Source organism: Eriocheir sinensis, chromosome 1 (assembly GCF_024679095.1).
Source record: "Eriocheir sinensis breed Jianghai 21 chromosome 1, ASM2467909v1, whole genome shotgun sequence".
Taxonomy (NCBI): Eukaryota; Metazoa; Arthropoda; class Malacostraca; order Decapoda; family Varunidae; genus Eriocheir; species Eriocheir sinensis.
In genome coordinates this window covers 9,971,359-9,990,429 of record NC_066509.1, presented here as the reverse complement: position 1 = coordinate 9,990,429, position 19,071 = coordinate 9,971,359, and the positions used below count along the sequence as shown (strand labels likewise).

Below are 19,071 nucleotides of genomic sequence, written 5' to 3'. Positions count from 1 at the left end.
GAGGGTGGGGAAGGGTTGGGGTAAATAGTGGAAGTGACAGGTGCGTGACAGAGAGTAGGGGAAGGGGAGGGGGGTAAGGTGGGTGGTTGGAGGGACAGGGAAGACATAGTCACCTTTAATGTGCATTGTTGAATATTGAGGCATTCCCTTTTGGATCGCTCACGCCGTCTGATGTCCCCTCCCTCCCACCCCGCTATCCCTCTCTACCCCACCTTTCCATCCCCCTTCCCTTCCTTCACTCCCATCCCAGACCCTGACTCGACTCCTCTCCCTCCCTTCTCTCCATCCATTCCCCTTTCCCTTCTCTTATCCTTCCTTTCCTTTCCCATTTCTTCGCTGCTATCCTTTCTTTCTCCCTCCCTCCCAATTTTCTCTCTCTCTCTCTCTCTCTCTCTCTCTCTCTCTCTCTCTCTCTCTCTCTCTCTCTCTCTCTCTCTCTCTCTCTCTCTCTCTCTCTCTCTCTCTCTCTCTCTCTCTCCTTTCCGTCCCCATTTCCTCTTTCACTCCCAATATCCAGATCCTGACTCCTTCCCCTCTATCTCTCCCTCTCCCTCCTTTCTTTGTCTCTATTCATTCCTTCTGTTTATTATTTTCCGATCCTACTCTACCCCGACTCCCATCCCTTTCTCTCTTTCTTTCAATTCATCCCTCCCCCTTCGCTTCTCTCCATCCTTATATTTCACTCCCACATCCAGTTTTCCTTATCATTTACCGACCTGACCTTCCCACGCTACTCTCCCTCGGTCCTTCCTGCGCCTCCTTCACCCCAATTTCCCGCCAGCCTTCCTCTTCGGCTCTCCTTCCCTCTCTTCCCTTCCTCTCTCACTTTCACCCCATTTCTTCACTTTCTTTCCCTTCTTTTTTTCTTGACTTTCCCTTCTCCCAATCCTCCTCTTCCTTCCCTCTTGCAATCTCACCCCTAATCTTCTTCACTATCTTTCCCTCTCTTTTGCTCCTTAATTCCCCTCTTCCCCATCCTTTTCTTCCTTTCCTCTCACCACAGTTCTTCTTTACTCTCCCTTTCTTTTACTCCTTAATTCCCCTCCTCCCCATCGTCTTCAAACTTTTTTTTCTCTCGAGCCTCTCTTCCACCTCCCTTTTTCTCTTTGTCATTCCCTGTTTCCCCTACCCATCACCAACCTAACTTCCCTCTTTGCCCATTATCTTGTTTCCTCAACTTTCCTTTTTTTCCATTTCCTCTTGTTCCCTTCGCCCTCTTAGTCACCCCTAGTCCCCTTCATCCCTCCCTTCCTCTTAGTTCTTCTGCTCCAAGATAAGGCACTCCTCCCTTCCTCTCTCATTCCCTCTCCCTTCCCTTCCCTCCCCTACCCTACCCTACCCTACCCTACACTACCCTTCCCTCCCCTCCCCTCCCCTTCCCTTCCCTTCCCTTCCCTTCCCTTCCCTACCCTTCCCTCCCCTCCCCTCCCCTCCCCTCCCCTGCTAAGCCAACCGGCCCACACTCTGCATGTCCAAGCAATATTGTTGTTTTTGTTGTTTTCGTGTCGCTGGTATTGGTGATCGTGACGGTAATGGTATGTCACTGTTATTTTGGTCGTGATATTGGTGGTGGTGATGGCGGCGGCGGAAGGTGATGATGAGAAAGGGGGAGGGAAGGGAGGTCTTCATAGAGGTGGTGGTGATAGCAGTGGTGGTGGTGGTGGTAGTGTGTCAGACAGGCGAAGCAACGCACATTGTCACTTCATTTGCATATGACTAACCAGATTGATTGAAGGCCTGGTGAGAGAGAGAGAGAGAGAGAGAGAGAGAGAGAGAGAGAGAGAGAGAGAGAGAGACCAAACAAAAGGCCAACATAGAGGCATCACACACACACACACACACACACACACACACACACACACACACACACACACACACATTCACACACATATAGCAGACAAACACGGGTATTTTGCAAGTCCAATGAGGAAAGTCTGAGGATATGGAAAGGCCAGGGCAGGTGTGTTGAAGGAGGGACAGGTGCTTGGAAGCCGGGACTGAATGGGGTGGAGCTGCAACGGGAACGGGGGCAGGGGTAATCTGGGGGGGGGGGGGGGGTGAACCTTGGGGGGACTTGAAGGGTGCTGGGAAGAGAGGACGTAACATGGGACTGAATGGAATTTGGATGGGCTGGCAGGATATGGAGTGAGGTGGAGTGGAGTGATGCTTTCCTTAGTGACGACCGCCCGCTCCTTCCCATCCCCATCCTCCTCCTCCTGTTCCTCCTCCTCCCAACCTCCCTTCCCTCTTCCTCCGCTTCACCCCCCCTTCCCCTTTCCTGCTCTCTTCGTGTAACTTTTTCATCCTTAAAACTTGCTGGACTGAGTTTGGCCGGCGGCAGGAGGCTGAGTGATGGCCCTGGCTCAACGGCGGGACCGATAGATACGCCCTGATAGACAGACTGACATAATGATAGACAGGTTGACGCACAGACGGAGCAATACAGCAGAACCAGTAATTGGGTGCACGGGTTCACAGACAGATGGAATGATTGATTGCGTGATTGATTGATTGATTGACCGATTGACCGATTATTATTACGGGTAATTGGTGTACATATGAAAAAGGTGAATATTGATGTACCGATACACGTGCGAATGAAATAACAGATAAATTCAGAGATACGTTACATGCATCAGTTTAAACAAATGTATATTACTCGATATAAATACTGATGTAGTGTAAAGAGTGACGCGTGTACAGGAATACATAGCATACATATATACATACACATATACATACATACATATAGACAGATACGAAGAGACAGGGAGACATACGGATGCAGATTTATTTATAGTCAGGCAGTAGCCGGAAAAATGGAGTGCAGTCAAGTGAATATGTGGATAGATGGATGGATGGATAGATAACCAGATAGAAGACTTGTAGATTGATAGATATTTAGAGAGGAACGGATAGATAGGTAGATAGCGACAGAAATATAAAGAATGGATCGGTAATTGAAAGTCAGACACAAGCTTTAGGATCCTTGAAAGCAGAATTGTGCGTCCCGAACAACACAACAACACACCAAACACCTGAACCAATCAACACACACACACACACACACACACACACACACACACACACACACACACACACACACACCAAACAAACAAACAAATACACACACACAGACGCTCGAGTTTCAATATGAAGCGTCAGTATTTGTTTTGTACCGCTGTTTGTGTGACACGGTTGGTCGGGAGAGAAGATGGAACTTGTCTGGAAAAAAAAAGGAAAAAAAAAAGAAAGCCTATGGAGTGGTAGGGAGGGAAGGAAAGAGAGAGGGAGCGTGGGAGGAGAAAAGAGACGAAAAACAAAAGGAGAGAGAAAGAAGACTGCCGAAAGGATAGCATGGGAGAGTGGAAGAGGTGATAAAAGAAGAGAAAAAGGACGAAGAACAAAAGTAAAGAATTGCACTGGTGATAAAATACTGTGGGAAAAATGGGGGTGAAGACAGAAGGAAGAAAGCGGACGTGTGGAGGGAAAGAAATAAAAGGAATGAAGGGAAGAAGGGAGGGGGACATGGGGAGGGATAGCGGTAGAAAGAAGGAAGGGGAAATGTGAAGGGATAGAGATATAAAGATGGAAGGAAAGAAGGGGACGTTTGAAGGGATAGAAATGAAAAGAAGAAAGGTAGGAAGGAAGGGAACGTGTGAAGGGAAATAAATAAAAGGAAAGAAGGAAGGGGAAATGTGAAGGTATAGAGATATAAAGCTGGAAGGAAGGAAGTGGATGTTTGAAGGGATAGAAGTAGATTGAAGGAAGGTAGGAAGGAAGAGATAGAAGGAAGTAAAAAAGTGGACATATGAAGGGACAGAAGTAGAAATGGAATGAGATAAAAAAATGAAACATGATAAATAAAATAAGAAATTAAGACGGGGCGTGAAGACATCAGTGTAAGAAAGGGGAAACGCCATAATCAAGAGGAAAGAGGCAGAAAGAGAGAGAGAGAGAGAGAGAGAGAGAGAGGCAAAGAATATGAGTGGAGTGAAGGGATCAAGACAGAAGGGGGAAGGAGGTAAAAACGCAACATTATAAAAGGAAAAAATAAAAGAAGTGAGAAAGACAAAGGTGTGAGAAAAAGGTTATAAAAGGAAACATGAGAAGGAGAAAGGCTGGAATGTTGAGGGGAAAAAGTTAGATGGAGAAATATATGAGAGAGAGAGAGAGAGAAAGGAAGTGGTAAGTGGAGGAGGAAGAGGAGGAGGCGACAGACGTCATCCTCTCCGTAAACACTGCTCTCTCCCGCCACGGTCAAGACCCCATTATTCCTCCTCCTCCTCCTCCTCCTCCTCCACTCAAACCTCGCCTCCACCCTCCTTTGTAGTCTTGCTCTCCCCCTACTTGCTCCACCCTCATTATCACCCTCATCCATTACCCTCATCCGTCATTCTCATCCACACACCCTTCTCTTCCTTTCGTCCCTCACCTCCTACACACACACACACACACACACAAACTTCCACGGTCCCATCCTTATCCATATCACTTATCCTCCCAACTGAGCCACCTTCCTCCATCTCCTCCTCCTCCTCCTCCTGGGCCATTACCACCCACCAGAAAGGCTCGTTAGGAAGTGTTCTCGTCTTGAGTTCATGGCGAGGCGAGATCAGTGTTTGTCTCGCGAGATATGGAGTGCGCTGAGAAGGAAAAGCGAAGATCGGGAGGGCTGGGGAGGAAGGGGGCTGGTGAGGGAGGTTAATGTTCGTGTGTGCGGGGGTGGGGGTGGGAGGGGGGGAGGGGGTGCTTCTAAGGTGATATAATAACCGTATTCTTTTTTTTTTTTTTTTTTTTCTCACTCCCCCTCCTCCCCCCGCCCCCTTCACCCTGCACCCCATTCTACCTCCTAACTCCTTTTATTATTAGTTTCTTCTCTCTCCTCCCATCCTCACTTTTTCCCAGATCTTCCCGCCCACTCTTCCTTCCCCATTTCTCTTCACCCTTAGCCATCAACCTACTTTTTTTTTCTCCTTTAGGTTCTAGGTATTTTTTCCTCGCACCTTCAAAGCTTACCCAACTTACTACGTACCCCTTCCCCCGCTTCTTTTTATTGTCTCCTACTCTTTTTCCCTTCTAGCTTCCTTACCCACCTTGCTCTTCTTCCTCTTTTTTTTCCCCTCTTTATTCCTTCCGTCCTCCTTCTCACTCATTCTCCTACGTGTATTCCTCCCTCCCTCCCCTCATCTTTTATTTTCCTCTCAGTGCTTTCCTCACCCCTCCCCACCCACCGGCGTTCAGCCTCCCTCTTTCTTGGCGTCTTTTTCCTCCTGCCGTCCTGGACAGAAGCTTTTTTCGTCCCATTTCTCGTCCACATCGTCCTGGGCCTCGACGATGTCCTCTCCAGCGCGACAAGGATCAAGAGCCACGCCACGGGAGGGAAGGGAAGGGAAGGACGGTTCTCTGTTAGCCGCGTGATGGCCGTGTATGTACGAGCCTCGTTTTCCCGGCTGGGAGGAGAACGTCGACTTTGTAAAGAGTCTGCTTCTAGTGCTTTATTTCTTTCCGCCGGTTATGGAGAATGGCCGTGGTAATAGTGATGATGGTGCTGTTATAGGTTGTGGTAAGAGGATGGTAGTGATGCTGCTCGTGGGGCTGTTAAGGGGATGACGATTAATGTCGGTGGATATGGTGCTGGTGGTCGCTGTGTTGCAGGCACAGAGTTATATGCATGACATGTACCAATGTAACAATAATTAGGGGGTAAAAAATTGACAAGAAAATAACAAGCCTATCTGACAGAGGATCCCCGAGGCGCTGCTAACTTGATAATAGCAGTAGCAGACATAACTATGTGATGTTAAATTTATCTCTGTCTCGCCATCCGTCACCCTAGATGGCCGCCAATTGCTTCAAAATCCAGGCTCTGGGAACCCTCTATGTATATAACTCTGTGGTTGCAGGTGGTGGTGAAGGGCATGTCCCCTGCGTCATCCCTTGTGATATTTCTTCAAGCTTTGTAACCTGTTGAGTTCTTTCAGGAGCCCTGAAGAAGCGTCCCTCGGGCCGGAGAAAAACAGACTTGCGGACTGAGTGTGTCAGTCAGTCAGCCGTCAGTCAGCCGTCAGTCAGCCAGGGTTTGGGGTCAGGACGCGGCAGGGGAAGGGGAATGAGTTAAAAGGAACGCCGTCACACCCCTCGCCGCGGTCGAGTCCCCAGAGAGAATTATTCTTAAACTTTGAATGTCACGTTCCATCTCGCGGATTACAGATCAGGGGGCTACGACCCCCGTGTGGCCGCGCTTTGGACTCGCCAAGAAGGCCACCGCAGTCGGCGTGACGTCAGCAGGATTGCGAGTGGCCGAAGGATGCGCTTAAAATTCTTGACGACGAGGGTGTTAGCGCGAGGGTCGATCCCCTGATGACGGGGCGGCGGGGCGGAGACGTGGGGCTCTGGAGGCCGGCCAGGCCCGTCGGATAGGGGCAAGGGTCCCCATCGCTTCCTCTCACATCACCTTCCAGGCGATTGTGAAAAAAAAGGGAATTGGTCGTGAAGTGTTATTCGGCCATGTAACGGCGATGGCAGGCCGTGTAGAGCATCAGTTGTGGGGCGGCGGGCGGCGGGCGGCAGGCGGCAGGCAGGCACACTGCGGGGTGAGCCAGACAGCCCCGCCGCCCCGCCGCGCTGTGTCTCGCCCCGTCACTCGCCCTCCAGATAAGTTCAGCTTGAAAAGGTTGGGGAGACATAACGTTCAATTTATGTAGGCGAAGGTGTCGCCGGAGATTACACGAGGAAAGCAATATGCGCCGCGCCAACACCAACACCCAATACGGGGAGACGGAGGAGAGGGTCTGAGGGGGGCGTCGCAGCATTCCTCCCTCCCCCCCTCCCTCACAATTCACTGCACGCCGGGATAATTTGCCATAAACTTATATCACTGCATGTGCCCGACGGACTGACGGAGAGGACGAGGCGGAGCGAGGCGGGATGGAGCGGGGAGGCTGGCGGGCGGGGACCGTGGAGATTTGGGGGGCGGGCGGCCCTCTTTCTGGCCCGCCACCGCCGCCGCCACCACCACTGCCTTGACCTCCTCCTCCTCTCCTCCCCCTACCGTGCGCTGTAAAGGTCAAAGGTCAGAGTGGACTGCCAACCGTCATCTTCACCTTCCCTACAGACTCCAATCTATGGAGAAGTAAACTCACTGTTTGCTTCCCCTCTCCACCTTTCCTTCTTCATATCCTTCCCAGAGAGCAGACGGGAAGGAAGGGGCTCGCGTGACTGCTGCTAAAATGGTGTTCTGGCGGAGGAGGAGGCCGGCTAACTGCCTGGCTGGCTTTCTTCGCTTAGTGTTCAGCACGTTGTTATTTAGTGCTGATAATTTGCAGTCAGCCATTTCGGCCACAAACCCGGCGAAGATAAACCTTACCGAGCAAAAGGCGGCTGCAGCGAGGGCGGGAGGAAGTGCCGTCAGGATGGTGCGCCCGGCCACTTGCCTCAGATTAACTACCGCCGCTGAAAAAGACAGGAAATTGAGGAGTCTCGGCCGGCGAGAGAGTCAGTCGAGGAGGCGCAAGGCCTGTCTAGCATTTCACCTGTGTTTGTTATCGCCGGGAGGCGCCCCGTCACAGCCAGCAGGGGACTAAAGGTCGGAAGGTTGGAGAACTGAAAAGATGATGCCCTGACGTACTGCAGATGTGTTTGCTTTGGTGAGGAAAAGAAAGAAGGGAAATTTTAATCTTCAGATTTATTGTAACTTATTTTTCCTTTTTACTAACTACAAATAAATCCGCGGGCCCGGGCTTGAATCCCGGCGCGAGCAGTCGGCGTGCAGCCCACCCAGCTATTCATCGTCGATAGATGGGTATTAGGGCAAACCTGGGGAAGGTAAATTGTGGTAACTCGGCTGTCACACCTACCTTGTGTCCCGGGGTGAGGGGTTTCTTACCCCCACAGGTCAAGGGCCAATGAGACGGAGACGAGCAACGAGGCCTCGAGCGTCTCTTGCGTATGCTCCCAACTTTATCTTTACCTCCATCTCCTCCCAAAAACTGAAAATAAATGTTCAGCCAGTCACACTATAAAAAAAAAAATAGTCACTGAAGTCCCTGCTTTGAGCTGTTTGGCTCCGGATGGAGGCCACCAGAGCGTTGCCCACACAGGGGGAGTGGCCACACGCCAGAAATTACCATCCTCCCAGTTCGAGGCAGATCCCGCCGCAAACGTCAAAACATTATACGTCAGGGAGATGACCAGGTCAAAGGTTGACACGCTCAGGACAACGTATGTATCAGTGGGAAACCCGCCCCGTTTATGCCCCCACCACAAAGATTTATGTATCTCAATCTCCAAAGTCAGGCGAGTGTGTGGGTCTCATCATATGTCAGTCAATCCATGATCATCAGTTTTCTCGTGAAAAAATATATATATATATATATATATATATATATATATATATATGTATATATATATATATATATATATATATATATATATATATATATATATATATATATATATATATATATATATATATATATATATATATATATATATATTTATTTATTTATTTACCAATTGTGTATGTTTTCAACTTGATGTTTGAACATTTTTCGAAAAAATCTAGAATATAATTCATATTGAAAAAGTTGATGATTAATGTGTGTTTCGGGGAGAGGTATTCACTTACGGTTTTATTACGTACTGGACTCGTGAGCGCCAGTTATAGTACCTCATCGTTTGGAGCTACATATACACAGTGGTGGGCACCGCTAACCGATAAGTTAACCTCGCTAATTGGTAATCCACTAACTAAAAAGTTAGCTTCGCTTACGCTAAATCGCTAAACTGATAAAGAAATTAGTGGAAGCTAACGCTAACCGCTAATCGCTAACTTTTCTTTATATGGATTTAGCTTCGGTTACGTATTTTGGCTCTAAAACCCTTAAAAGCAGACGTAGTGACCTGAAGTTTCAATATGTTGTAGCTTAAACAGAGATTTCCAGGAAGGTATAGCATGCCAAAATCAGATGATGATAAAGGTGTACGTAAATTAAATTACACACACACTTTATTTATGCCCAATATATGAACTTGCAATAGCAGTGCAGAAAGACAAAATCTGATAAGATATCTGATGACACACTACACAGGACTGCTCCCCCACACAGCTGGGGATAGTGGATCAATTTAGATACATAAATCTGGATCTGGATCTATGATGCGCAGGGCATCCGTACAGGTGCATAACACGCATATGTAAATAATACTTAGGAGTATATTAAGTGAATAAGTAATTAGAAGTGTTTATTTATTGTCAGGTGGAAAATATCGAATTCTTGTTATTAAATCCCGAGTTCAAAAAGTCGGAAATGGAAGATACATTACCCTAAAATACCAAAAAGTTTCCCTAATAATTGTCCAATTACCCTACTTTAAGGTGTAATTTACCCCAAACTGGAAGCCCTGGAATTATTGCGCCATGTGGCTCAACTGGTGCTGTCTGCCCACAACGGACAAGAACAAACCTGTATGAACTTTTAGTGGACTTTTTAAAGTTAGCGTTGGAGGAACTACGTTTAGCGGAAGCTAATTGATCCGCTAACTGTTTCCAAAGTTAGCGAAAACGCTAATCAGCTAACGAAAATGTTAGCTTCGCTAAATAGCGGTTAGCAGCTTAGCTGCATTATACATGGATTTACGGGTGCTGGGAGGATCTCGCACACCACCCACCCCGTCCCTCTTACTCAAGGGGTCTGACAGAAGCCTCTCTTGGCAACTAAAAAAATAAACTTTTAGGGCTGAACAGTTCGCGAACCCCAGCCTGCCAGATGCCAGTTCACCAGAGCACCAGAGTTGTCATTCACCCCCGGTCTGATCACAGACTGAACTCGCGGGTACTAGCCTGCCATCTCGAGTCCAGCAAATGATGAGATCTTGGGTGAATGGCACACAAAGCTTTCAATCCCACACTTGACTACGCACCTCGCATCCTCTCCACATTGACCTCACACACACACACACACACACACACACACACACACACACACACACACACATTCGCACGCACCCACCCCCACCCACCCACACACACACACACACACACACACACACACACACACGCACACATACATTCGCACGCACCCACCCACCCCCATCCACACACACACACACACACACACACACACACACATGAGTGGAAGGAAGATGAACCTTCAAACTACAGACCCATATCCTGACAAGTGTTTTGTGCAAAATAAAGCAGTGGACTAAATTTCTAGAAGAGCATAAGTTAATTACCAGCAACAATATGGGATTTCAAAAGTTTTACTCAAGAGTGACAGACAGAACTCAGGAAAGGGATGGATGGGATTGTATTTATTCTAGATTGAAAAAGGATAAACCTGTTTGCTGATAAATTTGGAAATGGAGTATGGATGGGAGATGGAATTTAATGTGGGATGATAATCAACCAGAGAGTCATATAAATGATCTTTAGAGAGACACATATAACTTGGAGGAAATATTAGGACATGATGAGAAGGCTAATCACTACCATGATTAAGAAATTAGAATACCACCTCCCCCCCACCCACCCACCCACACACACACACACACACACACACACACACACACACACACACACACACATGGAGTTTGGTAGGTGGCAGAAGATGCGAATATGATTACAAGATGGGAAGTGAGACAATATGCAGAGGAGTGGAGGAAAAAGATTTGGGAGTGACTGTTTCAGAGAATATGTCACCGGACAAACACATCAACAGAATAACGGGACAAACTGAATTTGCTGAGGAACATAAGGACGGCATTTGTGTACTTGGATGAGGAGATGATGAGGAAAATAATAGTCACAATGATAAGGCCAAGGTTGGAATATGCAGCAGTGGTCTGCTGGTCTCCTCACGAAAAAAAGAACATAAAGAAGCTGGAAAGAGTGCAGAGAGTGGCAACTAAAATGGTACCGGAACTTTGAGATCGGACTTATGTGGAGAGACTCGATAGCATGGAGTTCACAACCCTGGAGAGAAGAAGAGAAAGAGGAGATCTGAAAGCGATGTACAGGGTGGCGAATGGAGTAGAGCATTTGGACAGAGAGGACCTGTGTGTGTGGAACAAGAGAAACAAGAGGACATGGAAAGAAGTTGAGGGTGACCACGTGTAGGAGAGATGTGAAAAAATTTAGCTTCCCAAATAGAAGCATAGAGCTATGGAATAGACTAGAGGAGGAGGTGGTCTGTGCAAGAAACATTCATGATTGTAAGGAAAAATTGGACAAGAGTGGATATGGAAACGGGACAGCGCGAGCTTAGCTCTTTTCCCATGTCACAACTAGGTAAATACACACACACATACACACACACACACACACACTCGCACGAACGCTAACCCCCCCCCACACACACACACACACACTCCCCAGAGCTTCCACTCAACTCTCCCCCATAGGAAGCATTATAAGCATATGTTCATCACATTCATTGCATCTAGCAAGAATTTGAAAACATTACCATGTTGTTTCCCTATTTTCTTGCCTTGATTTCTTATATTAATACCATGTAACTGCCAGCATTGTCACAAGTACTTTATTCAGACCCACCACCTCCACATCCACCTTCACATCCACCACTGCTAATGCCAACTTGAGTCTGTCAAATGCCAGCCACCACGATCTTCATTATACTGGTGCCATTACTCCAGTGAACCTCACCACCACCACACTTCACACTGCACTTTCTAACCTCCACCACCACCACTGCTGCTCTGAACCACAGAAGTCATTGTACAAGAGTAATGGTCATTCTAGAAACTGGCTAAAGGACTGGGTTGATGTCATCTGAGCATTAATGAAAGCTGTTTGTCTTGTTCCAGGTGGGGGAGGTGATGGCCGAGACAACAGTGGGGGGTCAGGGGGCAGTGCGCCCTCTGCTGCCAATGGCCATGCCAGCAACCAGATGGGCCAACAACAGCAGCAGCAACAGCAGCAACCACAGAAGGACAGGCAGCCTAACCCAACCACCACAAAGAAAAGCCCCGCTCAGAAGGGTAAGTCCAACCCTCCCTGTTCCTTACCCTCCCCTTACACCAGCCCTTACTCCCCCACACACACTGTTCAGGAGTCTTCCCAACTATACAGCACCTAATATCTCACACAGCCCTCACTTAATTCTTCTCTTTTTAGCTTCTGGACCCTCCACACCACCACCAACACCACCACTACCACCCCATCATCTATACCTCAGCATTTATCACTGTTGTATTAGTGTCCAGTGTGGTGGTGTTAGTGGATGAGGTGAGTGGTGAGGGTGTCACTAGCCTTGGAAGTTAGGAGTGGTGCCATAGAGAAGAGCAAGCTTACACAGCTCTTTGGCCCCTGACAGCCCATTGAGTGACACATACAGAGTGGCCTGAGCTGCCTTACCTTAGTGGTGGTGGGTCCTGAGCATCCATCACCTTAGCAATGCTTGTGTCATGTGCATTACACTGAAATGCATCCACTTGCTGCACAGACTTACTGGGTTGCTGAGTGGTGGGCCTCAGGAAATGTATGAGGGATTGATACAAGGATACACATACATCTATGTACCTGCATCGTTTGATGTCACCATGCTGGGGGAGGTGTGGCAAGGTCAGGAACAGTCCCCTACAGGAAGTCTATTCCATGTTAATTGTTGAAGGCTTGCTGGTGTACAGTAAATCTCCACATAGATATACTACATAGTATTCCTTACCAAGACTGAGAGGCTGTAATTGGTGACTTTAAGAAAAAAAAATACAAGTAATTCAAAATAATTATAAGCTTCCTACATAAAGTTGAGACAAATATTAAGCTGTCAGTTGTTCCTGTGGTCATTCCACTTCATTATCTTCATGAATATGAAAGCAACTAAGAGTAGTAGAATAAATACATCTCCAATGTGTCATAAAATACATGTTGTTGTACTTTTCTTGACCTTTGCCACAGAGTGCACTCTGCATGCTCTTAAATGGAGGATCTTCCACATGCAGCTTTCTTTTCTTAATTTTATATTGCTCATGACTTGTAGAATTATAGTCCTCTGATGGCTGAAGGAGCTGAACAAGTGACAGTGTTTGTGGCAGTGGTGTAGTGAGGAGCAGCAGTGTGAGGAGGAGAAAGGGACAAGAGGAGGAATTAGGGTTCCATATCCTTAATCTCTGTCTCAGGGAGGTACAGTTAATGACCTCCAGGTGCCAAGTGGCCCTGTTACCAGTCCCAATGAACAGCCAAGTCAGGAACCGTTTGTCAGGGGAGAAATCCTGGGTGGCAGGTGGATCTGCTGACCCTCACACACCTGCCTATCACACATTCCTGAACCTCAGGTGACCTTCAGCTTGTCTGAGGTCCTGGGAGGATTGCTTTATTCTAAGTGCAGTAGTGCAGTGTTGCATTATTTGTGGCATATACACATCATTTTGATTTCAAGTAAAACCTTTAAAGATTTTTCAAACTTGTACTGTTGTGATGGTATTCTTGTATTTTTACATGTTCTCTGTGTATCATTATGATCAGTCCTAAAACATGAAGCTGTCTTTTGGAAAAGTACAATTAAATTTTGACGTAAATAAGGTGACTTGAGTTTTTAAATACTCGAGTATTGCTCAAAATATTTACTGACTGCAGAGAAAATGTTTTGGTGAAGAGCAGGAAGGTAGTTCTCTAGTTCATTATATACATTGGTCGTGACAACACAGACCACTATTCAGTATTGGGGCAGCTTGTCTCCCCTCCTTCCACCAGATGTGAACTCACAACTTGTGTTCTCGTTCCTTGAAAATGTCCCCCAATCCATTCATCCCATTCAATGAGGCTCTTCAGGCTGTTTCTCCCTCCTTATTGATCAGCCTCCTCACTGTGTGAACCTCTCAATGCCACACTCTCTATTCACTGGTCTTTGCCATGGCTCTCTGCTCTCTATGTGTGTCAATGGTCCTGACAGTTTGGTAGGCACTGAGCTGCAGCCGTACTGCTTGAGTCTGAAAGGTACAGGAAGATTGGCAGACAGTAGTAGGAAAGTTAAATGGAGGTGGTTTTATTAGCAGCAAATTGTAGGCCACAAGGAAACCAACTCAGATATTCCAGGAATATTTACTAAACCATCATTTTAGGAACCAGTAGATGGTTGAGAGAAAAGACTGCAATAAATATTGTTTGAAGCTTCACTGTTAAACAACATGTAGGAATGTGGCTGTGGGGAAAAAAGTAAAGATAAGAAACGTATGAAGGTAGTGAAGGTAACTAAATACCTCATTTCTTAAAATGTGGCAGCTGTTTGTGAGTGTGTGTGTGTGTGTGTGTGTGTGTCTGTGTGTGTGTGTGTGTGTGTGTGTGTATTTACCTATTTGTAGTATACAGGGCCTGAGCTCAAGCTCAGTCAGTCCTGTCTCCCAATCTATAGTTGTCCAGCTTTTCCTTCATTTTATGGACACTGCCCACTTCAACAGTGTCTTTGCTAAGTCCATTCCATGTATCCACACTCCAGTATGGAAAACTAAACTTTAAGTCTTTTAAACAAGTCCCCTTTCTCAGTTTCTTACTGTGTCCTCTTAGTTGTATTTACCTAGTTGTAGTTTTACAGGGCCTGGGCTTATGCTCGTGTGGTCCCGTCTCCATATCTAAATTTGACCAACCTTTCCTTAAAGTTGTGCACACTCTTCGCCGATACTACATCCTCACTTAGTCTGTTCCAAACCTCTATGTTTCTTTGCGGGAAGATATATATATATTATTTTTTTTTGTCAAGCATCTTCCTTTTCTAAAAATTTTACTGTGTCCTCGTGTGTTTCTGGTGTTTCCTCCTTCTCTTAGTAGTAACTCCTCATTATCTACTTCTTCAATTTTATTCCACAATTTATAAATTTGTATTAGGTCTCCCTTTTCTCTTTGTTCCAATGTTGGCAGGTCCATATCCTTTAACCTTTCTTCATATGACAATCCCTCCAGTTCTGGAACCATTTTTGTTGTCATCCTTTGTATTCTTTCTAGTTTTTTTACATGTTTCTTCTCATGGGGAGACCACACAGTTTCTGCATATTCCAATTTTGGTCTAATCATAGTGGTTATCTTTTTCATCATATCCATATTCATGTAGTGGAATGCTATTCCTATATTTCTTACCATTCTATACGTATCACTGAATATCCTACTTATATGACTTATTTGTGTGTGTGTGTGTGTGTGTGTGTGTGTGTGCATGCATGCAAAAAGAGAGAGAGAGAGAGAGAGAGAGAGAGAGAGAGAGAGAGAGAGAGAGAGAGAGAGAGAGAGAGAGAGAGAGAGAGAGAGAGAGAGAGAGAGAGAGAGAGAGAGAGAGAGAGAGAGAGAGAGAGAGAGAGAGAGAGAGAGAGAGAGAGAGAGAGAGAGAGAGAGAGAGAGAGAGACCTGAATTGAGTCACTTGACCTGTAAGACCTCTGTAGATCTGAGAAATTAGCCATTATGTTGACATGGATGCAATGGCCTGTAGCCACTGTGCCTTCCCAGAGTAGGGACAAACTCTCTCAGAGGTCACATCAATCATCCGTTGGGGGAAACAGACAGTAATGAGAAACACACATCCTAATTTATTCTCCCATTTGCTGGTGATAAACGTCCCTCATTAAGGAACTGTCCATGTTGTTTATGTTGTGTGCACTCATTATCGGAGCACATGTTTTACAAATCTCATTTTGTTTTATTTCCTTGCCCAAACCTCAGAAAATTTATTAAAGATTGGCTTAGAAGACTTTTTAAAGAGACTATACTTTTGCACTATTTTACAGCCTTATTAAAGTAGCACTTTAGGGAAAGTTTCTTCTTTCCTCTGTAGATAAATTACTACTTTGTTTATGCCTCAGTACCAAGTTTATGATAACAGCACCAGAGCAGGGAACATTTAATATTCCCTTGTGGAAAAGTTGGTGCCTCAGTTTTTCAGCTTTTGATGTTAGAAGAAAACACATAATATTCCTCACAGAAACCTTTTTACCTCTACTACTTTATAGTCTTGTTTATCTGTAAATAACTTTGTACCTAATTTTTCACTTTTTCTGGCAAGACCATAGAGTTAGAACTCCTACGATAGCACATGATTCCTTCAGGACACTTGTTGGAGTGACACGAACACAATGCATTTTAGGATTTACACATAGGAGAGGGAGGGGAAGTGCAAAGGACAAGGCTCACTGTAAATAGTGAAATGAGAAGCTAAAGGCAGAGTTTTGTGTTGCAGACAATCAAGGATATGTTGTCAGTCTGAAGGCAGTGAAAAAAGCATATTTTATGAAATGTAGAAAACAGGTGAAGTTTATAATGTGGGTGACCTTAGACAGGGAGATGTAGGACATAACAGGTTTGAGATGGCTAACAGGGACCATAATCTGAAGGACATAGGGCAAGTACTGAGATTAATGGACATGATAATGGTGTACATGTACAGACTTGACAATCAGGTGTGTTCAAAAGAAAAAAACTGATGAGCAGGGAGGAAGGTCTGATACATTAATTATTCCCACCTACATTTTACTGATGAAGTTGAATTAAGGTTGATATATAGATGGATATTCAAGGGGAGGGAAAGAGAGAGAGAGAACTAATTTTAACAAGTAGTGGGGGAGACATATCCACTGTGGATTGTTTGGAACAGTCCTACCTAACACCCTTGGCTCACGGCTCAGGGCAAGTCTCATTTGCATTACTGACGACCGAAATCACCCGAGACGAGGGTCCAACGGGTGCTAGCCAGGCCCTTGGACCACCACCACCACCACCAGCACCTCCACAGCCAGGGATGGAGGAGAGCAGCGGGGTGGGGCCAGTACTGTCTTCCCCAACCCTGCCACCCCACCCCAGTGCAGGGCCGTGTGGGGCCAACACAGGTAGCCTCAGAGTGTGCTCTTGGGCTCCAGCTGTGTATGTGTGTGCGTGTGTGAACCCAGCACCACTAATGACTGACCAGCTGCACATTTAGCAGTGTCATCAGCAATAGCAGTAGCGGCAACATGACGCCATGCTGCCAAACTGAGCGTTTGATTTGAATTTTGACTGTTTTTGACATTGCTTTATTAGAAGATTATTTTGTATAGCATAATAAAAATGATTTTGCTTTTTTTTTTTCTCTCTTCATTACAGGTTTTTGCTTGTGAGGTTAAATACTTTTACCACAGCTTCTAACAGATATCATGAGAACTCTTGACACTGCTTAGAAACAGCCTCAGCTTTTGTTTTCGTGTAATTAACTGTGTGTGTGTGTGTGTGTGTGTGTGTTTACCTAGTTGTGATATACAGGAAACAAGGTACATGCGTGGGGTCATCATCATTGTCATTTTCATTTTAACGTCAATTGTTCCCTTTCCAAGGGGTTAGACATTCGATGACTCGTCCTCAGTTTTGTTGAAGCAGTAGGTTTATTGCCTTGAATCCCCTTCCTGACAGGAAACCCTCCCCGCTTATTCAGACTTGGGACCCTTCCCTAGTTGGTCTCGTTTGCCCCCCAAGAGCCTGGGGTCCTTTCTCCAAATCTCAGTTTATCAAGCTTAGCTTTTCATTAATATTTCTGGCTTGAGCTATCCCTTTTTTAAGGTCATTCCCACTGTCAATGCATGTGTGTGTGTTTGTGTGTGTGTGTGTGTGTGTTTACATAGTTGTGATATACAGAAAAAAAGCTGTGCTCAGGAAATCCTATGTCAGAGCCTCAATTGGTCAAGTTAACTTTTAAACTTATTAAAGTTTCTGAATTGGACAACCTCGTTGGCCAGGCCATTTGATGTGTCTATTGGGAAAACTGTATTTCTTGATGTCTTTCGTGCATCTTGTCTTTCTCAATTTTATTCCCTATCCCCCTAGTTCCTCTCCTACACTTTACAAACAGAGCTTCTTTATCAATTCTGTCCACTCCCATCATTCCCATGAACACTGCAGTCATGTCACCTCTCCTTTCTTTATAAGGAGAGCAGCACCCACTTTTTAGGTGACTTGTTTTACATTAAATCTGTCAGGCTAGGGACCATCATGCTTGCTGCTCTTTGTATTCTCCAATCTTGTTCATTTGTCCCTTTGTATGAGTAGACCGTACTACTGCTGCATATCACAACCTGGAACAGATCAGTAAAACACTAGCATTTTCTTCATGTTGTGAAATGACGTTTTTAAGTTTGTCAACAGTTTATACATGTCTCTGACTATTAATGTGTTTCCAGGTGATGGTTTAACCTGAATCAACACTCCTAGGTCTTTCTGCTTTCTCGCTTTTCTGTTTTTCACATTGTCAAAAATTCAGTGGTGACCACTTTGAACACTTTTGCCCATTTTCAACAACCTGCTTTTTTTATTTCACATTGACTTTCCTCTCCCACACCTGGCTCCATTTTTAACCCAGTAGCAGCGACGGGCCAAATTTGTGGCTTTACCGTGTAGCTGCGACGGGCCAAATTTGTGCCATGATTTGAACCCCCCAAAATAGATGATACATAAACTGATCAGAAATGCTTTGATACATATTATGAAATGGTTTGTGTGAATGATGATTTTTTCTCATCTTTCTCGCATAGAGGGACCATTAAGAAACATGATCCCTGCTGCTACCGGGTTGAATCCTGACAAGATCTTGCAGCATTATACAATCTTTCTCAGCTTTTACTTTTCTTAGGATCTTGGCATTATCTGCATACAGGCTTTCCATTCCTCCTACCTGATATTATATCAGCTACATAAATCAGGAACATTATAAGTTTCAGTACCAAGCTTCGTGAAACCACACTTGTTACTTTCCTCCACCCTGACATTGTCTTCTTTTGAAGATCATCTGGAAAAGTGTAAAACATTGCAAAAAAAATGTATGCAAGGTTATTTTATTGAATGTTTGGGTAGCTATAATTTGCATCACTGCAGGGCACAATGTTATCATGACACAAAAGTATGCTGAGATGAAGGGAAAGCTATGAACGACATTACTTTTTTTGTACTTTTGCTGTCAGTGTTTGCATCATGTATATCATCAGAGTTCAGTGTTTTACCTCCTAATTCATTTAGTCATCAATCAGTATAGTATCTGTCACACACACTCTATGTGGCCACTAATCTTTGGCCTCTGAACATTATTCTCCCAGCACTGTGGAAG

At 45.4% G+C, this 19,071-nt stretch overlaps 1 protein-coding gene across 15 annotated transcripts in view; it reads left to right on the top strand.

Moving 5' to 3' along the window:
• The window catches only part of LOC126992984 (uncharacterized), a 117,144-nt gene that overhangs the window by 74,504 nt on the left and 23,569 nt on the right, over nt 1-19,071 (top strand). For 13 of the 15 annotated variants that reach the window (XM_050851883.1, XM_050852099.1, XM_050851994.1 and 10 more), the window contains exons 2-3: nt 11,830-12,003; nt 16,631-16,831. In XM_050851883.1, coding sequence (XP_050707840.1) covers nt 11,830-12,003; nt 16,631-16,831 — 375 coding nt within the window. The remainder of the gene's footprint in view (nt 1-11,829; nt 12,004-16,630; nt 16,832-19,071) is intronic. The other 2 variants (XM_050852187.1, XM_050852045.1) reach the window with 1 other exon arrangement.